The 23443-nt window shown below is 42.3% G+C and overlaps 1 protein-coding gene across 4 annotated transcripts in view; it reads left to right on the top strand.

The window, feature by feature from the left end:
- The window catches only part of LOC139749299 (uncharacterized), a 786860-nt gene that overhangs the window by 630603 nt on the left and 132814 nt on the right, over positions 1-23443 (top strand). For all 4 annotated transcript variants that reach the window (XM_071663045.1, XM_071663026.1, XM_071663039.1 and 1 more), the window contains 2 exons: positions 2653-2721; positions 16380-16457. In XM_071663045.1, the coding sequence (XP_071519146.1) occupies positions 2653-2721; positions 16380-16457 (147 nt within the window). The remainder of the gene's footprint in view (positions 1-2652; positions 2722-16379; positions 16458-23443) is intronic.

The following is a 23443-nucleotide window of genomic DNA, read 5'->3' as shown; positions in this document are numbered from 1 at the left end:
TTGGATTAATCTGAAGGTTGATCATGGGTTGATCTGAAGGTTGATCATGTTGGGTTAATCTGAAGGTTGATCATGGGTTAATCTGAAGGTTGATCATGTTGGGTTAATCTGAAGGTTGATCATGGGTTAATCTGAAGGTTGATCATGTTGGGTTAATCTGAAGGTTGATCATGTTGGGTTAATCTGAAGGTTGATCATGTTGGGTTAATCTGAAGGTTGATCATGTTGGGTTAATCTGAAGGTTGATCTGAAGGTTGATCATGTTAGGTTAATCTGAAGGTTGATCATGTTGGGTTAATCTGAAGGTTGATCATGTTGGATTAATCTGAAGGTTGATCATGGGTTGATCTGAAGGTTGATCATGTTGGGTTAATCTGAAGGTTGATCATGGGTTAATCTGAAGGTTGATCAAGTTGGGTTAATCTGAAGGTTGATCATGGGTTAATCTGAAGGTTGATCATGTTGGGTTAATCTGAAGGTTGATCATGTTGGGTTAATCTGAAGGTTGATCATGTTGGGTTAATCTGAAGGTTAATCTGAAGGTTGATCATGGGTTAATCTGAAGGTTGATCATGTTGGGTTAATCTGAAGGTTGATCATGTTGGGTTAATCTGAAGGTTGATCATGTTAGGTACTAGGCCCCAGATTAGCTTTTGAACTGTAAATGTTCTTGGGGCGATATGGTAGAGACAATTGTAGAAATGGTAACACACACACACACACACACACACACACTCTCTCTCTCTCTCTCTCTCTCTCTCTCTCTCTCTCTCTCTCTCTCTCTGCCACTGTGAGTCCAGTAAGGAACCCACGTTTGAGGTGAAACCATAACGTATGGCCAGGTAAGGCTTTAACCCACCCCCCCTCCACCCCGCCCTCCTCCCCCCATGACCAAGTGCCTCCTGCCCTTCAATCCACCACCCTCCCTTACCCCGCCCCACCCCTCACGCCTACCTACGTAGCAACCTCCCCTCATGCCCACCTACTTGCCGATCTACTTCGCTAGCAGCCCACCTACTCTGGCCGCCTGCTTACCTACTTCCCTGCCCCACCTACTTACCTATCTACCCTCTGACCAATCTACTTTTCTCCCCACGTACTTACCAACCTACTTTTTTTCTCCCCACGTACTTACCAACCTGGAGCCCACCCACTTACTTACATACCCACCTTCTTACCTTCTTATTTCCTTACCTTTCTGTGTCCCTACCCACCTAGCTCCCTTACTTACCCATAACACTTCTTTCCTTCCTACGTGTATTATGAACATTCTTCCACTACGTGTATTATGAACATTCTTCCGCTACGTGTATTATGAACATTCTTCCATGTTATCTGAGCCTTTAGATATAAGATTCAGTTATGTTATTATTATCTCAAGACACCCAGTCGTTGGCGCGCAACAGAATCATTATGAGAACCTGATGTGTGATCTTATACCAGTCTCAAAATGATGGTAGAACGTCTCGTGACCGACTCGTGTGTAGGCAAGTGTTCAGACAGTCACATACAACTCGGCAAACATCACCCCTGCATTACTGATGGGGTGATCCTCCTCCGTGCCAACAGTTACTTAAGAGAACGTATTATATATCAAGGGATTTAATGCGAAATGACTCATATAGATTTTGTACGAATATGAAATCACGTTTTATTTTAGCTCAGACCATTATGTAATTTTACTTATTTATATATATATATATATATATATATATATATATATATATATATATATATATATATATATATATATATATATATATATATTATCCCTGGGATAGGGGAGAAAGAATACTTCCCACGTATTCCCTGCATGTCGTAGAAGGCGACTAAAAGGGGAGGGAGCGGGGGGCTGGAAATCCTCTCCTCTCGTTTTTTTTTTTTTTTTTTTTTTTTTTTTAGTATTCCAAAAGAAGGAACAGAGAAGGGGGCCAGGTGAGGATATTCCCTCAAAGGCCCAGTCCTCTGTTCTTAACGCTACCTCGCTAACGCAGGAAATGGCGAATAGTTTGAAAGAAAAGATATATATATATATATATATATATATATATATATATATATATATATATATATATATGTGTGTGTGTGTGTGTGTGTGTGTGTGTGTGTGTGTATGTGTGTGTGTGTGTGTGTATTTATCCCTGGGGATAAGGGAGAAAGAATACTTCCCACGTATTCCCTGCGTGTCGTAAAAGGCGACTAAAAGGGGAGGGAGCGGTGGGCTGGAAATCCTCCCCTCCCTTTTTTTTTTTATTTTCCAAAAGAAGGAACAGAGAAGGGGGCCAAGTGAGGATATTCCTTCAAAGGTCCGGTCCTCTGTTCTTAACGCTACCTCGCTAACGCGAGAGATGGTGAATAGTATGAAAGGAAAGAAAAATATATATATATATATATATATATATATATATATATATATATATATATATATATATATATTAAATGTTTATTTATGTATATTTGCGTGTGTGGGCGTTTATGTATATACATGTGTACGTGGGTAGGTTTGGCCATTCTTTGGTCTGTTTCCTTACTGTACCTCGTTAACGCGGGAGACAGCTACTAATTATAATAAACAGATAAAGAATATGGTATTACTATTATTTCTATTATTGATACGCTTTTGGTTAACTTTTTTTTTTATCCTTATTACAGGGCGGGGACCTGAGAGCCAACATCGAGGGGTTACTAAAGAAGTTCAGAGTGACGAAAGAAAACGAGAAGGTAAGATTATTATTATGCAAGCTAGGCTAGTGGTGCATGTGGCCAGATTTGTGTGTACACATCGTCTGAAACATGGATAAAGTTAGGCTTTTTTTGTTTGATATTGGAGACGGTACGGGCAGCTGGATGCCCTAATCAGGTCCATCTTGTTTCGTGTTGATATACGTTAGTGTAAGCCAGGCCCCCAATTAGTCGACCTTACCGAAGGGGAGGATGAATAGCTAGGTTGACTGTGGACCGACTTGTGCATTCAGGATTCATACGTCAAGTTATATATGAACTCAGGCTAGTGGTATGTAATGATGTATGTGAATAGAAATAGGTTCGAGGTGCATCAGGTAGATTAACAAACAACTTTTTTTAACTTTCGTTGTATCCCGAGCCAGGACCATTGTTTTGCTGAATATTGCAGTGAAACTGTGAAAATTAGGAATGGCCCAAGCAGTGTAGCAGTGAAATATTAACAAACATAAGAAGTGGGTTATTGATACGTAGAGAGAAATAGTGCAATTTCTGAGTAGTAATAAGTAGTGTAGTCATAAAAGAAGAGATGAAACTAGCGGTGGACATATGAAGCAAATTTTGATGGTATGGAAATTAGTAAAACACTCCGAAACGCGTGAAGCAAACACTGAACCAACTGGGGGAACACTTGTCTCTTCCAAAGAAAAAAAAAAATGATAGGCTGGATCTTGCGGGCCTTCAAGACGAGAGAGGAGATGATACTCTTCAGTGTCATGATTCCCTTACACACCAGATCACAGCTGTGTAACAAACACTGCTTCTAAAGGCGTTCGAAACTCCAGAGAAAGAAGACTGCAAGGGTATCGGACGGCCCGTATTGACGTGGTAAAGGAGCTGACGTACCAAGGACGACTGACATCTCTGAGGCTGTTACTCGCTGAAGCACACCCGTGAGAGGCACCGTATTATCATTGTTGGACATTCCTGGAGGACATTGTCCCCACCCCACCCTGAAACTTAGTTCCCTTCAGGCTCGACTGAAACGAAAGAATGTTAGATATTTCCCCTTAAACTCAGAAGGTGCGATGAGCACAAGAGACACTGAACACCCGGGGTCCATGACTAGCGCATACATTTGCCAGCGAACATCAGGAACGCCATGGGATACGCACGGTGGAGAAGGTTAAGAATGCCCTGGACAAGGATGTGCAAGTTTTGTACCAGGGGAGCCAATTGGGACTAGGGTGGCTACGTGAACCTACGGGCCGCGGCTTCCAACACCTTGGTTCGTCAGACGCCAAACCCCGGCAGCTTTGGACTCAGCCCGAGAGGTTGAGGGTGTGATCGAAGACCTCGGAAAACTACGCAAGGTAAACCACGAACCAGGAAACATGATGTGAAGATACAGAAAGGTTTTTGTTTACAAAGACTCAGTGAAACAGTCATTAGTGAAACCTTCAGTGAAACGCAGTGAAACATAATAATAATAATAATAATAATAATAATAATAATAATAATGGTTATAATAACGATGGAACTTATGATAAATGATGATAATGATAATGATTATAGAAGTGGTGACTCTGTACAACCAGTGCCTGAGTGCAGTGCTATATACAGTGAAACGCATAAGAGTGACTTAAGCTCGTCAGACCGTAGAGAATGCAGTGGAATGTCACAGCCAGGCAGTGAGACATGCAGTGAGTGAATTGAATGTTGATTGAGAAAAGACAAGTGAAATGCTGAAATATGCTAAAAATCAAAAGTAAAATATTATCAGTGGAATATGTCAGAGAAATATGAAAGAAAAAAGATTTTAACTAATATTGTGTGGGGGAATTGATACCTATGGAAATATGGAACCGTAATATATCGTACCACGAAACAGTGCAGTGAAAAATGCACTCAGTGATTATGTCTGTAGATATACAGTGAAAGTGGTGGATCATGCAGGGAAATATTGAATCCAGCAGTGACTCAGTCAGAATTTAATGAATTAGTCATTGATAGAGTAAATCACTGAAAAATGAGTTACTCGTGAATACGTCTGAATCATTAATATATGCAGTGAATCAGTGAAGCTAGAACCAATGATTCAGTGAAAGTGTTAGTGTAATTATGAGGTTGATTGTAAATCAGATCCTATAACGAAACGGTGAAACATTTTGTGAAGCATTGGAAACAACAGTGAATCGATGGACCGTGAACTGAATCGGTGTTGAATGCATAAAGTCACTGCCAAATATTAAGCATAAAATGAAATAGGAAATTGTTCAGTGAATCATGCTTAACCAGTGAAAAAATACCGTAAATCATTAAATTTTTGGCGAATCGTTGAAGTGGTCCGCGACTCTGTGAGGAATACAGTGAATCAGTGAACCATTTAGTTCAACTCATAAGGTGTGGTTCAAGTCGGTGCAAAGGTCAGTTCGGTAATACAGTAGTTAAAAACATGTAGTGAACCAGTTTGACCTCCAGCGAATTTGTGAAGCAGGTGGTGAATAAACAGAACGTGAACTTATTTAAGTAAAAGTAGCCAGACAGGAGAACTGTAAGTAGCCCAGTAAAGCACTTACAGATTCTGAATCTGAAGCAGAATCACCGAAGCACATTGTGATGTTCGAACTTCCACCGAATCCATGGAACCGTCTCTGCGGTAATGGCAAGTGCTTCGAATCAGTGTAAAGCACTTACTGAATCAGTAGCAAAGACTGTGAATCATTGAAGCATATAGTTAACCGTGGAATTACATAACAAATCTACAAATAACACCGAAACACCGAAGCCTTTTATGGGACGCGTGTTGAAATGTGCAGTGAAACTTTGCATTGAAGAGCAGTGATTATTTTGCCCTGGAGACGATCAAGTTCCTTTGGAATCTAGTGTAGTAAGAGACGCAGTGATGACCTTCCCCCTGCGGCGGCGGGTACATGTGCGTGCGACAGGAAGGAGGGTGGAGGCATCGACTTACATTCTCTTTGTGTCTTGTTGAGGACACACCTCCTACGGCCGCCAGCGGAGGTTCAAGCTTAGTAGGAGCAGATGTCGTACATGAATTTTGAAAGAACGTTGTTCATGTTGCTGGTGAAGAAGGTATACTGCCCCAGCTCCCGGCTGTAATGAACTCTGTCACGGTTTAGTAACTAGGTGGAGTTACGACAGCGTCACTATGCTTAACTACCAATCACAGCTCTTCACTTAAGACTTAAGTTATTACTGATTCTTAAGAGAGACATGAATAGAGGCGCAAGTCGTCTGTGTTGCTCATTAATAACTTTATTTCGTAAGGTCTCATAGGGAATCATAACCACTCTTAGTTTTTCTTCATCGTTCTTTTGATAATTAGTTAACAAGGTGTCCTTAATGATATTTAACTATCCCTTCATTATCTTCAGTGACCCTCATACTGCTCGTTATTACGTCTTTATACCAATCATACATTTGGTGTTCCCTAAATTTCTATTTAGGACACTTGACAGAATAGCCTATAATTAACTTCTCCAAACTTTGTATATTTATTTATTTTTACGGACTTCTTTGTGTGTGACAGGAAGTGAACTTTTTTTGGGACAGGAAGTGAACTCCTGAGGGAAAGTCCTCACTTCAAGCTCCTTCTGTCCCCAGTTTAAGTCCTCAAGTAGACTAGTGAATAAACTCAAGTCTTCAAGTAAAGAGGGAACGTGTCCCCACTTGCTTTCATGTTCCTCAGTTCTTCTACAGGAGGAAGGCGAGTTGGAGAACCGCATAATCATAGTGACCTGTGCCCTGTAGTAATCATAGTGACCTGTGCCCTGTAGTAATCATAGTGACCTGTGCGCTGTAGTAATCATAGTGACCTGTGCCCTGTAGTAATCATAGTGACCTGTGCCCTGTAGTAATCATAGTGACCTGTACCCTGTAGTAATCATAGTGACCTGTGCCCTGTAGTAATCATAGTGAGCTGTGCCCTGTAGTAATCATAGTGACCTGTGCCCTGTAGTAATCATAGTGACCTGTGCCCTGTAGTAATCATAGTGACCTGTGCGCTGTAGTAATCATAGTGACCTGTGCCCTGTAGTAATCATAGTGACCTGTGCCCTGTAGTAATCATAGTGACCTGTGCCCTGTAGTAATCATAGTGACCTGTGCCCTGTAGTAATCATAGTGACCTGTGCCCTGTAGTAATCATAGTGACCTGTGCCCTGTAGTAATCATAGTGACCTGTGCCCTGTAGTAATCATAGTGACCTGTGCCCTGTAGTAATCATAGTGACGTGCCCTGTAGTAATTATAGTGACCTGTGCCCTGTAGTAATCATAGTGACCTGTGCCCTGTAGTAATCATAGTGACCTGTGCCCTGTAGTAATCATAGTGAGCTGTGCCCTGTAGTAATCATAGTGACCTGTGCCCTGTAGTAATCATAGTGACCTGTGCCCTGTAGTAATCATAGTGACCTGTGCCCTGTAGTAATCATAGTGACGTGCCCTGTAGTAATTATAGTGACCTGTGCCCTGTAGTAATCATAGTGACCTGTGCCCTGTAGTAATCATAGTGACCTGTACCCTGTAGTAATCATAGTGACCTGTGCCCTGTAGTAATCATAGTGAGCTGTGCCCTGTAGTAATCATAGTGACCTGTGCCCTGTAGTAATCATAGTGACCTGTGCTCTGTAGTAATCATAGTGACCTGTGCCCTGTAGTAATCATAGTGACCTGTGCCCTGTAGTAATCACAGTGACCTGTGCCCTGTAGTAATCATAGTGACCTGTGCCCTGTAGTAATCATAGTGACCTGTGCCCTGTAGTAATCATAGTGACCTGTGCCCTGTAGTAATCATAGTGACCTGTGCCCTGTAGTAATCATAGTGACCTGTGCCTTGTAGTAATCATAGTGACCTGTGCCCTGTAGTAATCATAGTGACCTGTGCCCTGTAGTAATCATAGTGAGCTGTGCCCTGTAGTAATCATAGTGAGCTGTGCCCCTGTAGTAATCATAAGTGAGCTGTGGCCACTGTAGTAATCATAGTGACTGTGCGCTGTAGTAATCATAGTGACCTGTGTCCCTGTAGTAATCATAGTGACCTGTGCCCTGTAGTAATCATAGTGAGCTGTGCCCTGTAGTAATCATAGTGACCTGTGCGCTGTAGTAATCATAGTGACCTGTGCCCTGTAGTAATCATAGTGACCTGTGCCCTGTAGTAATCATAGTGACCTGTGTCCTGTAGTAATCATAGTGACCTGTGCCCTGTAGTAATCATAGTGAGCTGTGCCCTGTAGTAATCATAGTGACCTGTGCGCTGTAGTAATCATAGTGACCTGTGTCCTGTAGTAATCATAGTGAGCTGTGCCCTGTAGTAATCATAGTGAGCTGTGCCCTGTAGTAATCATAGTGACCTGTGCGCTGTAGTAATCATAGTGACCTGTGTCCTGTAGTAATCATAGTGACCTGTGCCCTGTAGTAATCATAGTGAGCTGTGCCTGTAGTATTCAATAGTTATGACCTTGCCTGTAGTAATCATAGTGACCTGTTGCCCTGTAGTAATCATAGTGAGCCTGTGCCTGTAGTAATCATAGTGACCTGTGCCCTGTAGTAATCATAGTGAGCTGTGCCCTGTAGTAATCATAGTGACCTGTGCCCTGTAGTAATCATAGTGACCTGTGCGCTGTAGTAATCATAGTGACCTGTACCCTGTAGTAATCATAGTGAGCTGTGCCCTGTAGTAATCATAGTGACCTGTGCCCTGTAGTAATCATAGTGACCTGTGCCCTGTAGTAATCATAGTGACCTGTGCCCTGTAGTAATCATAGTGACCTGTGCCCTGTAGTAATCATAGTGAGCTGTGCCCTGTAGTAATCATAGTGACCTGTGCCCTGTAGTAATCATAGTGACCTGTGCCCTGTAGTAATCATAGTGACCTGTGCCCTGTAGTAATCATAGTGAGCTGTGCCCTGTAGTAATCATAGTGACCTGTGCCCTGTAGTAATCATAGTGACCTGTACCCTGTAGTAATCATAGTGAGCTGTGCCCTGTAGTAATCATAGTGACCTGTGCCCTGTAGTAATTTGCTGCCGACCCAGGATAACTCCACTTCAGATCAAGATGATTCGCAAGTGTGTCCAAGTGTAGACTACGGTGCGACCACTGGCCCATTTGAGCGCCCGTCTGTAGTAATCATAGTGAGCTGTGCCCTGTAGTAATCATAGTGACCTGTGCCCTGTAGTAATCATAGTGACCTGTACCCTGTAGTAATCATAGTGAGCTGTGCCCTGTAGTAATCATAGTGACCTGTGCCCTGTAGTAATTTGCTGCCGACCCAGGATAACTCCACTTCAGATCAAGATGATTCGCAAGTGTGTCCAAGTGTAGACTACGGTGCGACCACTGGCCCATTTGAGCGCCCGTCTTGTCAAGCCACGCTGAGTGAGGGGCGCGGCCACTTGTGTGTGTGTATGTGTGTGTGTGTGTGTGTGAGGGGCGCGGCCACTTTGTGTGTGTGTGTGTGTGTGTGTGAGGGGCGCGGCCACTTGTGTGTGTGTGTGTGAGGGGCGCGGCCACTTGTGTGTGTGTGTGTGTGAGGGGCGCTGCCACTTGTGTGTGTGTGTGTGTGGTGTGTGTGGTGTGTGTGTGTGTGGTATACTGAGGTGACCGTGACTGGAACGTATGACCACTACAGATATACACCTTAACTGGAGGATAGAGAATCGGAGGTGTACATACAGTTATTGTTGAAGAGAAGATAGTTATCATTAATGAGAATATAGTTATTATTATTAACATAGTTATTACTGATTAGATCATAGTTATTATTGATGATAACATGCAGTTATTACTGATTAGTTCATAGTTATCATTGATGATAACATGGTTGTTACTTGTTAGATCATAGTTATTATTGATGATAACATAGTTATTACTGATTAGTTCATAGTTATTATTGATGATAACGTACAGTTATTACTGATTACTTCATAGTTATCATTGATGATAACATGGTTATTACTTGTTAGATCATAATTATCATTGATGATAACATAGTTATTACTGATTAAATCATAGTTATTATTGATGATAACATGGTTATTACTTGTTAGAGCATAGTTATCATTGATGATAACATAGTTATTACTGATTAGATTGTAGTTATTGATGAGAACATAAAATTTTATTGATGAGAACATACAATTTTATAGATGTGAACATAGTTATTATTGATTATAACGTACTGTTATTACTGATTTATTCATAGTTATTATTGATGATAACATGGTTATTACTTATTAGATCATAGTTATCATTAATGATAACATAGTTATTACTGATTAGATCATAGTTATTATTGATGATGATATACAGTTATTACTTATTAGATCATAGTCATTGTTGTTGATAACATAGTTATTACTGATTAGTTCATAGTTATTATTTATGATAACATAGCTATTGCTGATTAGATTATAGTTATTGATGAGCACAGTTGTTATTGATGAGAACATACAGTTTTATAGATGTGAACATAGTTATTATTGATGAGAGAACATGCCGGTGTTATTAATGATACCATACAGTTTGCTGTTGATGAGACGTTCAACATAATCGTGATTAGCCAGTGATTCACAGATCGAACTGGGATGGTTTGGGGATGGAAGCACTGTTGCGTTGCCTTCGCGTGGGAGACCAAGGGTTTCGTATGAGGTGTCAGTTGGACCTGTGTTTTATGTCGATTCTTCGGTTCGAATTGGAACTGAGGATTTAACATGGTGTACCACTGGAGTGGAGGTGTGTGAACACAGTGTCACCTCGAACTCGGCTGCTTTATTTCTGGATGAATAAGAAAAAGAGGCATATTCAAAGGGAACATCAAAGAGCCCACGAAATATTAAGAAAGGGAATCAAACATCCACTGCCATCATACAGCAACCGTATTAGAAGAATTATGTGTCCACCTGGTATTGAGAACACAGTGGAACTGAGCGGACCTTGAGGCCAGTGAACCAAAGGAGAGGACGATCGTGTGGGGAAAGAAAAGACCTTTTTCCGAAGCCTTTTCCAGCCGAGCACCCGAGACACCCCTCCTCGACACCACCAGTACACCCTCCTGAAGAAGGTACACCTCCTGAAGGTAGCTCAGGTGTTGGCGTTGCGTTTCATAGCTGCCACAGATCAGAGGACTGGCGGAGTCTGTAGGAAAACCAGAGGATGGAACGGAAGAATATTTTTCTGGAGCTGAAGCCGTTTGACGAGTCGGCCGCTGCCGGGACCAAGGAGGGCATTGCCTCTGGTGCTGCCATGGGAGGTATGGCGACTTCTTCAACCTCAGGAACGATGATTTTGACCTTTTGCCTCAAGAAGGGATAATAGTGTATTGTGCACTACCCATTCTGTGGTGATTGGTGGTCCAGAAGAGAATACAGAGAGCACAGAAGATCCGGGGATTGTGGGGCCTCAGTGACTGAAATACGTTATAGTTTACAACGTAAGAAAAGTGTTAACATAGTTTGGACAAAACAGTGAATGACTCGTTAGTTTACAAGGTACGTGAAGTTTACATCGGTTGAAATACAGTGATTGGATTACTGATGAAGATACATAACAAAGAAACTATTAATAATATGCAGAGTTACGATACCTCGTTAAGTATCCAAGATGGAACATTGTAGTGGAGGAAATGATTGCACATATCTGGTTTTGTCAGGCAGACCCAGGGAGGTAATCACCTTCATCCATCAAGTTCACCAGCTTCATCATGCTCCCTGATCCCAATATGGGATGGAACCCAGAGAAAGCGGACTTTAAGCCCAGCATGAGTTATAATGTTATGCCCGTGTCGTGCCTGAGATACAAACACATTCCACTCAAAGTAAAGCGAGTTCATGTAGTTGATGATGAAAGAGATCATTGTCACACGAAGAATTTCTACCATATTGGATGGCCATAAGGATAGCAGACAGGCTGGGGAGATTGCCACTGTGGAGATGAAGACGAAAGAATCGTGTAGACCTTGGTCTTGAGGGGGGAACATTGCTGATGATGTCCCCTGGGAGACTGGTGACTGGGGTTGTGGACGAACTTCCCGTGTTACAGATGCTCCCAATGATGACCCTGAAGAAATGACAGTTAACACCAGCTGTGGATTGGGTCTGAGCGGATGAACTTGGTCCAAGTTGTTCCTGGTGCTTCCTGCATGTCACCTGACGTAGCTGGGAAGACAGATGAGTCTATGTCTGATGCTGCGAGGAAGATGGCTGCTCCTCCTGTCGCACTGGAGGACCTATGTGTCCTCATGCAACTGGAATCTTCAGTTATTCTGACGAGGACGGGAACTGTGTTCGAGATGTGCAGGTGACCGAGAACACTGGCAAAGAATCCACAGTTGATGGTGACGACCCTACCCAGTGCTGTACGCTTGAAGATAACCCCAGCAAAGCTGATGGTGACGACCCTACCCATTGCTGTATGCTTGAAGATAACCCCAGCAAAGTGATGATGACAACCCTACCCAGTGCTGTACACTTGAAGATAACCTCAGCGCAGCATCATGGACATCAAGAGGTTTGATGGTGGTACAAATAGTCTTGATTCGTTATCTGTGATCCACCAGTCTGTCAGACTCAGCTATGGACTAGCATAATACTGACACATCTCTCACAGAAGGATTGTGTCATGGTTGTGAAAGAAAAAATGGTGTAATGATTGTTAGAGAAAAGCGAATCCTTGAAAAAAGTAAAACAAGACGTGTTATTAATCGTATCAATACTTTGTTTTAAGATTCGAAATGTATAAATACAATAGCCAGACTCTTACATGCAAGCTTAAACTTCATATGACGACATTACAAATATCAATCTTAATTGTATTGTTGTTAGAACATAGCTTCGTGGGAGCTCAGACAAATATGATGGGCAATAGGTCACCTTGACATTACACACCACCATGCAGGTGAATCCAGAGAATTTGACATCGGAAACAAGCGTTCAAGTTGGGAAGAATAAGGGGGGAAAAAAGAAGGAAGATTATGTTGTTTTGATCATTATTATTTCTTTCCCTACACCTCGAGACTTTGGAAGTCTCTACCGCCTCATGTCTTCCCTCATAACTATGACCCGGTACATTGTAAAAGACAGGCTGTTCACTTCTTCCAAAATTCGTAAACACTTTGTCTCTTCTTTTACCCTTTAGTTAACCTCTGTAGATGGAGATTAAGGCCCGGCCTTGATGTAGACTTTTGTACGTGACTGGAGCCTTCAACATATAAAAGAATGCTCTCTCTCTCTCTCTCTCTCTCTCTCTCTCTCTCTCTCTCTCTCTCTCTCTCTCTCTCTCTCTCTCTCTCTCTCTCTCTCTCTATCTATCTATCTATCTATCTATCTATCTATCTATCTATCTATATATATATATATATATATATATATATATATATATATATACACACACACACACACACACACACACACACAGTTGTGATCACTCGTGAGTGGCAAACATGAGGGTTGTATGTGGCATGGTAGACCGCTGCACCGTTCCTAATATGAAGTAGACGCATGCCTGCAGGAGAGAAGTGAAGAAGGTCCAGACTGGAACGGAGGTAGAACTCCCTATTTTTCAGGAGACCATCTGGAAAATCCTCAGCTGGCTCAAAACAATCGAAGACGGAACTGTCGAAAGGAATGCAAGGCATCGACCACAGACTCGAAGTATTGTATAAGACTCGAGGAGGAGACGAGAAAATCACAAGTTATATCCCTCCATAAAGAAGATTCAAGTACCTTTGGCCCAGCTCAGGACCGAAGGCGGTCCACACTCTGATGATGGCCAGTAGATGAGTGATGTGTTGACGAAATATTATGAATCAGTCTCAAGTTAACCAAAAATCACCGTAAAGATGATTAACCCAATCAATTATATTTTTCTTCAGTAATCGATTCCCTCAGGTTTACACCCAGGAAAGGGCATCACCATGCAGCCGGACTTCGAAAGGGCCATTGGCAGTATGTCCATGACCAGTATGTCATGACCAGGGTCTCGCATTTGTAATTTTCTTGATGAATAAAGAACAGTAGAGCACTAGCCATCCTCTGGAAACAGAGCCTGGACTCTTTCTCTTGTACTCCAGGAAGTAATTGTGACTCACATCGCACTAACCCTTGAAGAAGGAAGCAGATTAATTCCAGAGAGAGAAAAAAAAGAAGAAAAAACGAGACCAACCAGTAGCACTAACATTACTCATCATTGAAGTTTTCGAAAGAGTCGCAAGTTATGATTAGACAGACTTCCAGGAAACAAGACGAACTGTAGAACCCAGGACAGCATGCTATCAGGGCTGGAAGATCATGCTTGCCTCTCTGGAACGCGACGGTCAAATCATAAGAGCCGCGGAAGAACCGAAGACCGATGTGATGTGGATAAGATTTGCAAGAAAAGCCTTTGACGGTTGTGACCCTCTTACTGTGGTGTACAAAATGCGTAAAACATATGACTAGCGGGATGGACCGTCTTACATGAGGATTCCAGACGACCCATTAACCAATGGTATTACCTTAACGTAATGTAAAAGTTAAAACACTAAGCGATATTGCGTGTGTTCAAAGACTTAGGCATTTGTGCATATGCAAGGCGCCTTTCCACAGCTGTGCCAGGCTCAGGTGACAATGTAGTTGTATATTTATACCACAGGAGAAGGAAGGTGTGGCTAAGAGAGCCCTTACAACGCCCTGGACCCAGCAGAGTGAGGTTACCCAACACGGTGTACGCTGATCCGGACGACAGATGTAGTTTATCACGAGTTTACCTCGCTTTATGTGTAGGTGTGTTGTACAATACACCCTGTACTTAAGCTATTGAGCACGACCTCACGACCCTTGAGCACGACCTCACGACCCTTGAGCACGACCTCACGACCCTTGAGCACGACGTTACGACCCTTGAACACGACCTCACGACCCTTGAGCACGACCTCACGACCCTTGAGCACGACCTTACGACCCTTGACAACGGCAGCACGACCTATGAACACGATGTTACCCCCCTTGAGCACAGGAGGTACCATCCTTAAGCATGACGGGACGACCCATGAGCACAAATACGACCCTTGATCACGAGAGTACCACCCTTATGTATGACCGCCTACCATCGTGTGCGCAGGGGTCTTCCTCTCCTGCAGGTGAAGGTGTTCTTGTGGTTGAAGAAGGTATGAGAGATTCCTGCAACAACAGAGACCATTGTAGTTTTGAGCAACGGGAATGGATGAAGGCAGCGAGTATGAATGTGTACATGTGTAAATATGTATATTCCTGTGTATGTATGTGTATGTATACGTTGAAATGTATATGTATGTATATGTGCGTATATGGGCGTTTATGTATATATATGTATGTGTATATGAGTGCTTGGGCCATTTTTCGTCTTTCCTTGCCCTACCTCACTGACGTGGGAAACAGATTGTCTAATATATATATATATATATATATATATATATATATATATATATATATATATATATATATATATATATATATATATCCTAGACAGAGCCAGGTACCCATTTTATCGACCAACTCCTAGGGGTGGATGAACAGCTGGGTTGACTGTGGACGAACCGCCGCAACCAGGATTCGAACCTATGCCCTTGACCCTAGGCTGCCCGTGAATGCGTCATGGTCAGGAACGCTAAGCGCTACACTTCTTATATATATGATGGAAAGAGAGAGATTTATAGACTGACAGCCACGTAATATTTAGTTGGTTCAGTCAGTGATAAAAGAGATAGAAATATTTGTATCTAACTTGCTCGTAGCAGATAACTAGTATTACAGGAACAGTGTTGTTGATGGTAATACAGATGAGTCACTGGCTAGGGTGATGACTATGACATATGTGAGATGTAGCCAAGTTATGGTGAAGAAATGGTTGAGACAAACATATACACATATAGCATTATATCATTATATTGTAAATATTAAAAGCCTTTGACGTGTGTGACTGGTATTGAACTATGTTTGCGTTAGAACTAGATCACATATCAACACTTAGTGTTTGTTTTATATATATATATATATATATATATATATATATATATATATATATATATATATATATATATATATATATATCATCACTCAAAATTTCGTAATTGCGGGTAATAATATTATCTGTAAATGGAAAAAAAAGTCTTAGAATCTGGTATTAATGAGAGTATATATAAATTTTTTCGTTTATTCTTTTTAAGTGTTGTAAACCAAAAGGTTATCATTACTTTCGTATAGGTTTCATTAGTTCATAATTACTAAAAGATATTAAGCTAATGAGAAAACTAATTAACCTAGTTTTCTTTTCCCTCCTTGAGCATGATGGTACAGTTCTTGAATACGACTTGAATACTACCCTCGAGTACGACGGTATGATCCATGAGCACGACAGTTCTACCTTGGAGGACGACGGTACGACCCTCGGGTATGATAAAGTTCTTGCCCCACCCATTATGCCCAGGGGTCGTACCGTCATGCTCAAGAGGTCGTAACGTCATACTCTAGGGTCATACCGTTGTGCTTGAGAGGTCGTACCACTGAGTTCAAGGGCCGTACCTTCGTACTCAAGGAGATACCTCCCCTGTCGTACCCCATACCATGAGGTGTACACATCCAGCCGTGTGTGGTGGGATGACCCATCACGATAATACCCAGGCTGGCACTAACCTCCTTCCTCCCTCCCGTCTGTGTTGCAGGAGAGTGAGATCTTCACGCTGGCCAACCTCGACAACGGTTGTATACGGAAGTTCATCGTGAAGAAGGTGGACGAGTCGGTGAGTAGCAATGCTTCAGTTGATGGTGGTGCTCCTGGTGGTATGTGCATAGATGAATGAATAGATAAATACATAATGGATAATTTACTGAATTTAGGCAGCCATTCCGCTGTAATTACACAGTTGAGGTATTGCAGATGTTAGATACATCTGTAACAACAAAGACGATTGTAGTTTTGGGTAACTGATGAATATACGCAAAATGCCAGATCAGTTGGTGATGGAAAGAGAGAAGCATTCTTATATGAGATGTATGTGTGTGTGTGTGTGTGTGTGTGTGTGTGTGTATGTGTGTGTGTATGTGTATGTGTGTGTGTGTATGTGTGTGTGTGTGCCTATTTGTCCACAACAGAGAGGGGAATTTTAAACTCGTGGAGCGCCTGTTATTGTTATTATTTGTTAAATTGACTGCACCCAAGTACAGAATATTTGAAGAAAATACATACATTGTAAGCCGTGTGGCCATAAAAGGTACTAGGATGGTAGGTATTTTTTCTCATACTTGATCGCCATTTCCCGCGTTAGCGTCAAGAACAGACGAAGAGAGGCCACAATCACTCACATCCATTCTCTAGCTGTCATGTGTAGTGCACTGAAACTATAGCTCCCTATCCACAACCAGGTCCCTCAGACTTTTCCATGTTTTCCCCCGTCCACTTCACATGCACTGATGCAGTCCATTGACAGCACGTCGACCCCTCTATACCACATCATTCCATTTCAGTCTATCCTGTGCACACCTTTCACCCTCCTTTATGTTCCGGCCCGGATTACTCAATTTTTTTTTTTTTTTTTTACTCCACCGTTGTATCTCTAAATTGGTTTCCTCTCCTCACCCATTCTCTCTATATGACCAAACCATTGCATCATACTCTTCTGCTTTCTCAATCACACTCTTTTTATAACCACAGCTCTCTCTCTCTCTCTCTCTCTCTCTCTCTCTCTCTCTCTCTCTCTCTCTCTCTCTCTCTCTCTCTCTCTCGAACCCTTTCATTACTTACTTGATCAAACCACCTCACACCACCAATTTCCAACGCATCCATGTACTCCAACGCACATCCTCATCTACAGCCCATGTCTCGCATGCATATAACATTGTTGGGACCATTATACCTTCAAGCATACCCATTATTGCCCTCATGGAAAACGACCTCTCTTTCGACACAGTCTTCAGTGCTTCCAGAACCTTCACACCATCACCCACCCTATGACTCACTTCCGCTTCCATGCTTCAGTTTACCGCCTTGCTTTTATTCACATTAACTGTCAACTTCCTCTTTTCACACACACTTCCAAACTCAGTCGCCAACTTCTGCAGTTTCTCACTCGCACCTGTCACCAGTACCGTGTCATCAGCAAACAACAACTGACTCGCCGTATTAATTGTTGATAGTGTTTGCCGTGCATGGTATGGGGCATATCCCGCAGTGTGGTCTGTATGTACATGCGTGGCTTCGATGCTGATGTGGGTCCGGACTGTAACTCTGGGACGAGTGAAATCAGGTAGTGAGAAGCGTAGGTGGCAAGAGTGGTGCAGTACCTCCATCACAAACTGTAGGATGAGGTCCAGGTGATGATGGCTGGAGGGAGAGAGAATCGTAAGGATCAATTGTGGTCAGCGGCTCAATGAAAGGTAACGCAGGAGGGACTGAGAGTGATCCTGCATACCCTTTTAAGCACTCTTTCTGGTCATCACTGTTGTGTGTGTGTGGTGGACTGGGAGGGAAAAACTAAAAGCAGTCAAGGCATAATAGAGAAATTTGGCAAAATTGGAAAATAAAAGAAGTTGTGTAAATGTTTTTGAGTTTAGATATGGGAAATCGAAGTCTTGAGTCGACGAAGATTGCAGAGTCGGTAGCTGAAAGATTTGATGATGGTGCTGACGTGTGTTCCTCCCAGCTTCGTTTATCGCCCAGAGGAACACGGCGAAGTGTGGTGGACTTTTAAACATTCCTGGAGAGGGTTTAAGGCCTTGTGGGACGGTAGGTGGGTGGGACATGGTTGGAAGCGGAGCTGATGTGCATGGCTACGATCTGGTTCATGGATACGTGGTTGGCGAGGAGCCAGTTCTGGAGGCTTTTTTTTATGTGTATCTGTGTATGTGTGTGTGTGTGTGTGTGTGTGTGTGTGTGTGGTGTGTGTGTGTGTGTGTGTGTGTGTGTGTGTTGGAGAACGGTGTAGTTGGAGGCACCATTTTCGAGGGTGATAGAGTCGTCATGCGTTTCATCAAGCAGGTCTGTCCATGAGGACCTCATGTATGAGGAAGAGGAGGCAAAAGGATGCCATCATTGTCCCGTGTGGGGGACCTCACAGTGAGGGAGTGGCAGGTGGAGATGGCTCTCTGGAAATACACAACCTCACGATGATTATTGAGGAAGTCTGTATACCTCATGGAGGGAGACACTTCTCAGCCCAAGGTTGATGGCATTGGAGGTGACTCTGTCATAGTTGACTAGGTGGAAAGGTGTGTGTGTGTGTGTGTGTCAAGGGAATCAATACCTTCGTGAGGCTATTTTCACGAACCTCTCTTTCCTATCGTAATATTTTGGTTTTCCATTTCCCCCTGTTTGGTTTAAAGTGTTATATCACGAGTGTGGTATAGCACCACTATCACTCTGTGGCTGACCTGTGTCCTCGACTTGATCGGTTCCTCCCCACTACACACACACACACACACACACACACACACACACCACACACACACACACACACACACACACACACACACACACACACACACACAGACCTGTTCATGTCGACGTTGTGCAATCGACTCAGAAACTGGATGATAGTCGTCGTTTTCTATTTGTCTTCTCTTTCCTAACATTGGTGAGTCCATGGCTGCCACCACCCTCCCCCTCTGTCACCCGCCTCCCTCAACCCTCAGAGTCTTTGTTGGCCGTTGTTGACCCTTCATGACGGATAATCTGTACGGTACGTGTACTGAAGTGGGGTACCTACACTGGCGTTGTGTAATCTCCCTCGGGTCGGGGAGATATGTGCTGTGAAAGTCGACCTGGTCCCCTCCCCTCGCGTTGGCCGTGTACTGGGCACAGCAGTACCACCTCTGACATTGACCAGTGTATGTAATTTGCCTCCTTTCCACGTCTCCTGGTGGCGGCAGCAGGCTGGGTACGGCGTCAACACCCAGCACTGCCTTTCACTGGTCCAACTCCTGTGTGAGTTGTACCCTAACCAATGATATAGTCATAACCTGGTCCTCCTCCTTTTACCGGGTCCTCTCAAACCATATCCCTGTGGCACTTTCTCTTGGCCCTGGCCCCGGGTCGCAGGTCCATCATAGCCTCCTGGTTCATCTCGTTGTTTCCTCTGTCCGCTAGGTGGCCGCGGTTCACGCAGCGTCGCCCCCCGTATAGCTCCGCCAAATTTTAGGTCGTCCACTCCAGTGTATCAGAACGATGAGAACTTCCATTTTTTCTTGAAGTGTTATGCATCTCCAGCATATACATGTTTGTTTTCGTTTTTACAGTGCACTGAATATATATATATATATATATATATATATATATATATATATATATATATATATATATATATATATATATATATATATTTCTTTCAAACTATTCGCCATTTCCCGCGTTAGCGAGGTAGCGTTAAGAACAGAGGACTGGGCCTTTGAGGGAATATCCTCACCTGGCCCCCTTCTCTGTTCCTTCTTTTGGAAAATTAAAAAAAAAAAAAAACGAGAGGGGAGGATTTCCAGCCCCCCGCTCCCTCCCCTTTTAGTCGCCTTCTACGACACGCAGGGAATACGTGGGAAGTATTCTTTCTCCCCTATCCCCAGGGATATATATATATATATATATATATATATATATATATATATATATATATATATATATATATATATATATATCATACAAACCTCCAACAGAGGTCCCGGGTTCGATCCTTGCTGTTGGAGGTTTGTATGTTATATGGAGTGCGCGTCCATATGCATTATATTCATATATATATATATATATATATATATGTATATATATATATATATATATATATATATATATATGATTTCATACATATTCGCCCTTTCTCGCGTTAGCGAGGTAGCGTTAAGAACAGAGGACTGAGCCTTAGAGGGAAAATCCTCACTTGGCCCCCTTCTCTGTTTCTTCTTTTGGAAGAGTAAAAAAATACTTGAGGGGAGGATTTCCAGCCACCCGCTCCCTCCCCTTTTAGTCGCCTTCTACGACACGCAGAGAATACGTGGGAAGTATTTTTTCTCCCCTATCCCCAGGGATTTTATCTATATTTCTCTCCCCTTATTATTATTATTATTATTATTGTTATTATTACTATTATTGTTATTATTATTATTATTATTATTATTATTATTATTATGATTATTATTATTATTACTATTATTATTATTATTATTACTATTATTATTATTATTATTACTATTATTATTATTATTATTATTATTACTATTATTATTATTATTACTATTATTATTATTACTATTATTATTATTATTATTATTATTATTATTATTATTATTTATTCATGGACCATTTTTCCCCACTCCTGCCCAACGGTCGTTTTTTCCTTCACTGTTCCCCAAAATCATTCTAGATTATTTTCCTGGAGTAAGACTGGCTCTGGTGGACGAACGTGCAGTGATGAAGGCTGCAGGGATGGTTGTCCTCACCTCCTGGCGTAATGTAAGGCGTCAACAATAAGTCTTAACTCACCAAGCTAACTCATTACACACTCCCAGGTTCCTACGACCGTCGCCAGCGCTCGGCACATATTCACGTGTTCCTCACACCAAGAATTTCACTGCCCAGAAGCACATATACCCGGCCTCAGCCGTAGGATGTCAACCCCGACTCGCCTTACAGGCCATGTTGGTCGCTCCTACACACACGGGGTCTCCGGCCAGGATTTGTAAACGTGTGTGTGTGTGTGTGTGTGTGTGTGTGTGTGTGTGTGTGAGAGAGAGAGAGAGAGGTAGTGTTTTTGAGGTGTGGTGGTAGTGTTGTGAGATGTGTTGTGAGGTGTGATGGTAGTGTTGTGAGGCGTGTTGTGAGGTGTGATGGTAGTGTTGTGAGATGTGTTTTGAGGTGTGATGGTAGTGTAGTGAGTTGTGTTGTGAGATGTGATGGTAGTGTTGTGAGATGTGTTGGTAGTACTAGATGGTGTTGTGGTTGTGTAAGGTAGTGTTGTGAGGGTGTGGTGGTAGTGTTAGACGGTGTTTCTAGGTGTTGTGGTTGTGAGGGTGTGGTGGTAGTGTTAGTGTTGTAGATGTTGTGGTGGGTGGGGTGGGGTGGCTACGTCAGGCAGTGGTGTGGGTACACATGGGGAGGAGGGATGGGGGGGGGATGACAGCTCTGTGTCGAGGTTATCCCTGAAGGCAGTAGTAGTGTCACGGTCAATACCTTATTTGTGGCACAGACAGGATAATAAAGCAGGAGGCGCCTTCCCGCTCTCCTCTCCTTCCGGCACAGAAGGACGTCAAGGAACAAAAAAAAGAAAAAGAAAAAACAGACAAGTGACACCATTAGTACGGAGAGAGTACACTGTCGTGGACATTTTATAGGAAAGTGTGAACCCTCCTCACAAAAAGAAAAATAAATCATTGATTTTTAAAATTAATTCATTCCTTGAAACGATAACTTTGAAGTAATTGTGTCGCTTTCATATGGAAATATTATGATAGCCTTTCATCTAGTCTGCTGTGAAAGGTTGTGTAAGGGTGTGTTTTCGGTTGTGTAAGATAGTGTATGATTGTGTAAAATGAGATATTGGGTGACGGTGTGGTGGTAACCATGTCATAAGTACTTCACCGTTTGGCCTTTAGTCTGTAATCAGTTCATAGTTTATGCATATATGTCTCGTTTGCCATACCCCATTCCATATTTGGCTCGTAATCATTTCTCTCTCTCTCTCTCTACTTCTGAAATCATTATTCATCCATGACCTTGAATATATACGGCTGACCCTTGCGGCGGTTGCCAGTCGAATTCTTACTGTACTTTGTTTTTTTTTTTTTTTTTTTCGGAAAGCCATACGATAAGGCCCGGTGTAGGGTGCACCACCACCTGGCGCTTGTGAGAGACTGGAGGACTCAAGGTCGGCTCACCTGGGGAAAAAGTGGAAGTTGCCAGGCAGCCCTTTCCCACACTCTCATTTCCATCATAAACTCTACCATTCTCTAATATTATCGCATTGTTAGTCTGGATTTTTTTTTAATGTAGTGCAGATTTTTTTTCATTTCATTTAGAGCAGCACTGTTAACGGGAAATAATGGTATCTTAAATGAAAATAGGACATGAGATTGAGGTTAAATCAAAGCATCGTACCTCGCTCGCCGCCGGAGTTAAGACAAGGTGTCGGATGTCGCTAGATGCTCAATAGCTTCGTAAAAGTATGTATGTACATATGATCATATTTGTAATATGCTTCCATTTTGAGTGTTGGTCTTTTTATGAATGTAAATAGCATTCATTACCACCCAGTCTGACTAACAGTAAGTGTGCAGTCTTGCTATTTTCGTGAAGGCGAGTTGTTTGCTTAATGGAGTGGATTTTTAAGTTTTTGTTTTTCGATGTTACGTGGGTTGTTTAGCTTATTATATGGAAAACAAGCATTACTCGGGAACTTTTTCTGAGATTAGAAATGTCCTTTAATTTATATATATATATATATATATATATATATATATATATATATATATATATATATATATATATATATATATATATATATTTTTATACTTTGTCACTGTCTCCCGCGTTTGCGAGGTAGCGCAAGGAAACAGACGAAAGAAATGGCCCCCCCCCCCATACACATGTATATACATACGTCCACACACGCAAATATACATACCTACACAGCTTTCCATGGTTTACCCCAGACGCTTCACATGCCTTGATTCAATCCACTGACAGCACGTCAACCCCGGTATACCACATCGCTCCAATTCACTCTATTCCTTGCCCTCCTTTCACCCTCCTGCA

Source organism: Panulirus ornatus, chromosome 1 (assembly GCF_036320965.1).
Source record: "Panulirus ornatus isolate Po-2019 chromosome 1, ASM3632096v1, whole genome shotgun sequence".
NCBI lineage: Eukaryota > Metazoa > Arthropoda > Malacostraca > Decapoda > Palinuridae > Panulirus > Panulirus ornatus.
This window is presented reverse-complemented; position numbering and strand designations above follow the sequence as displayed.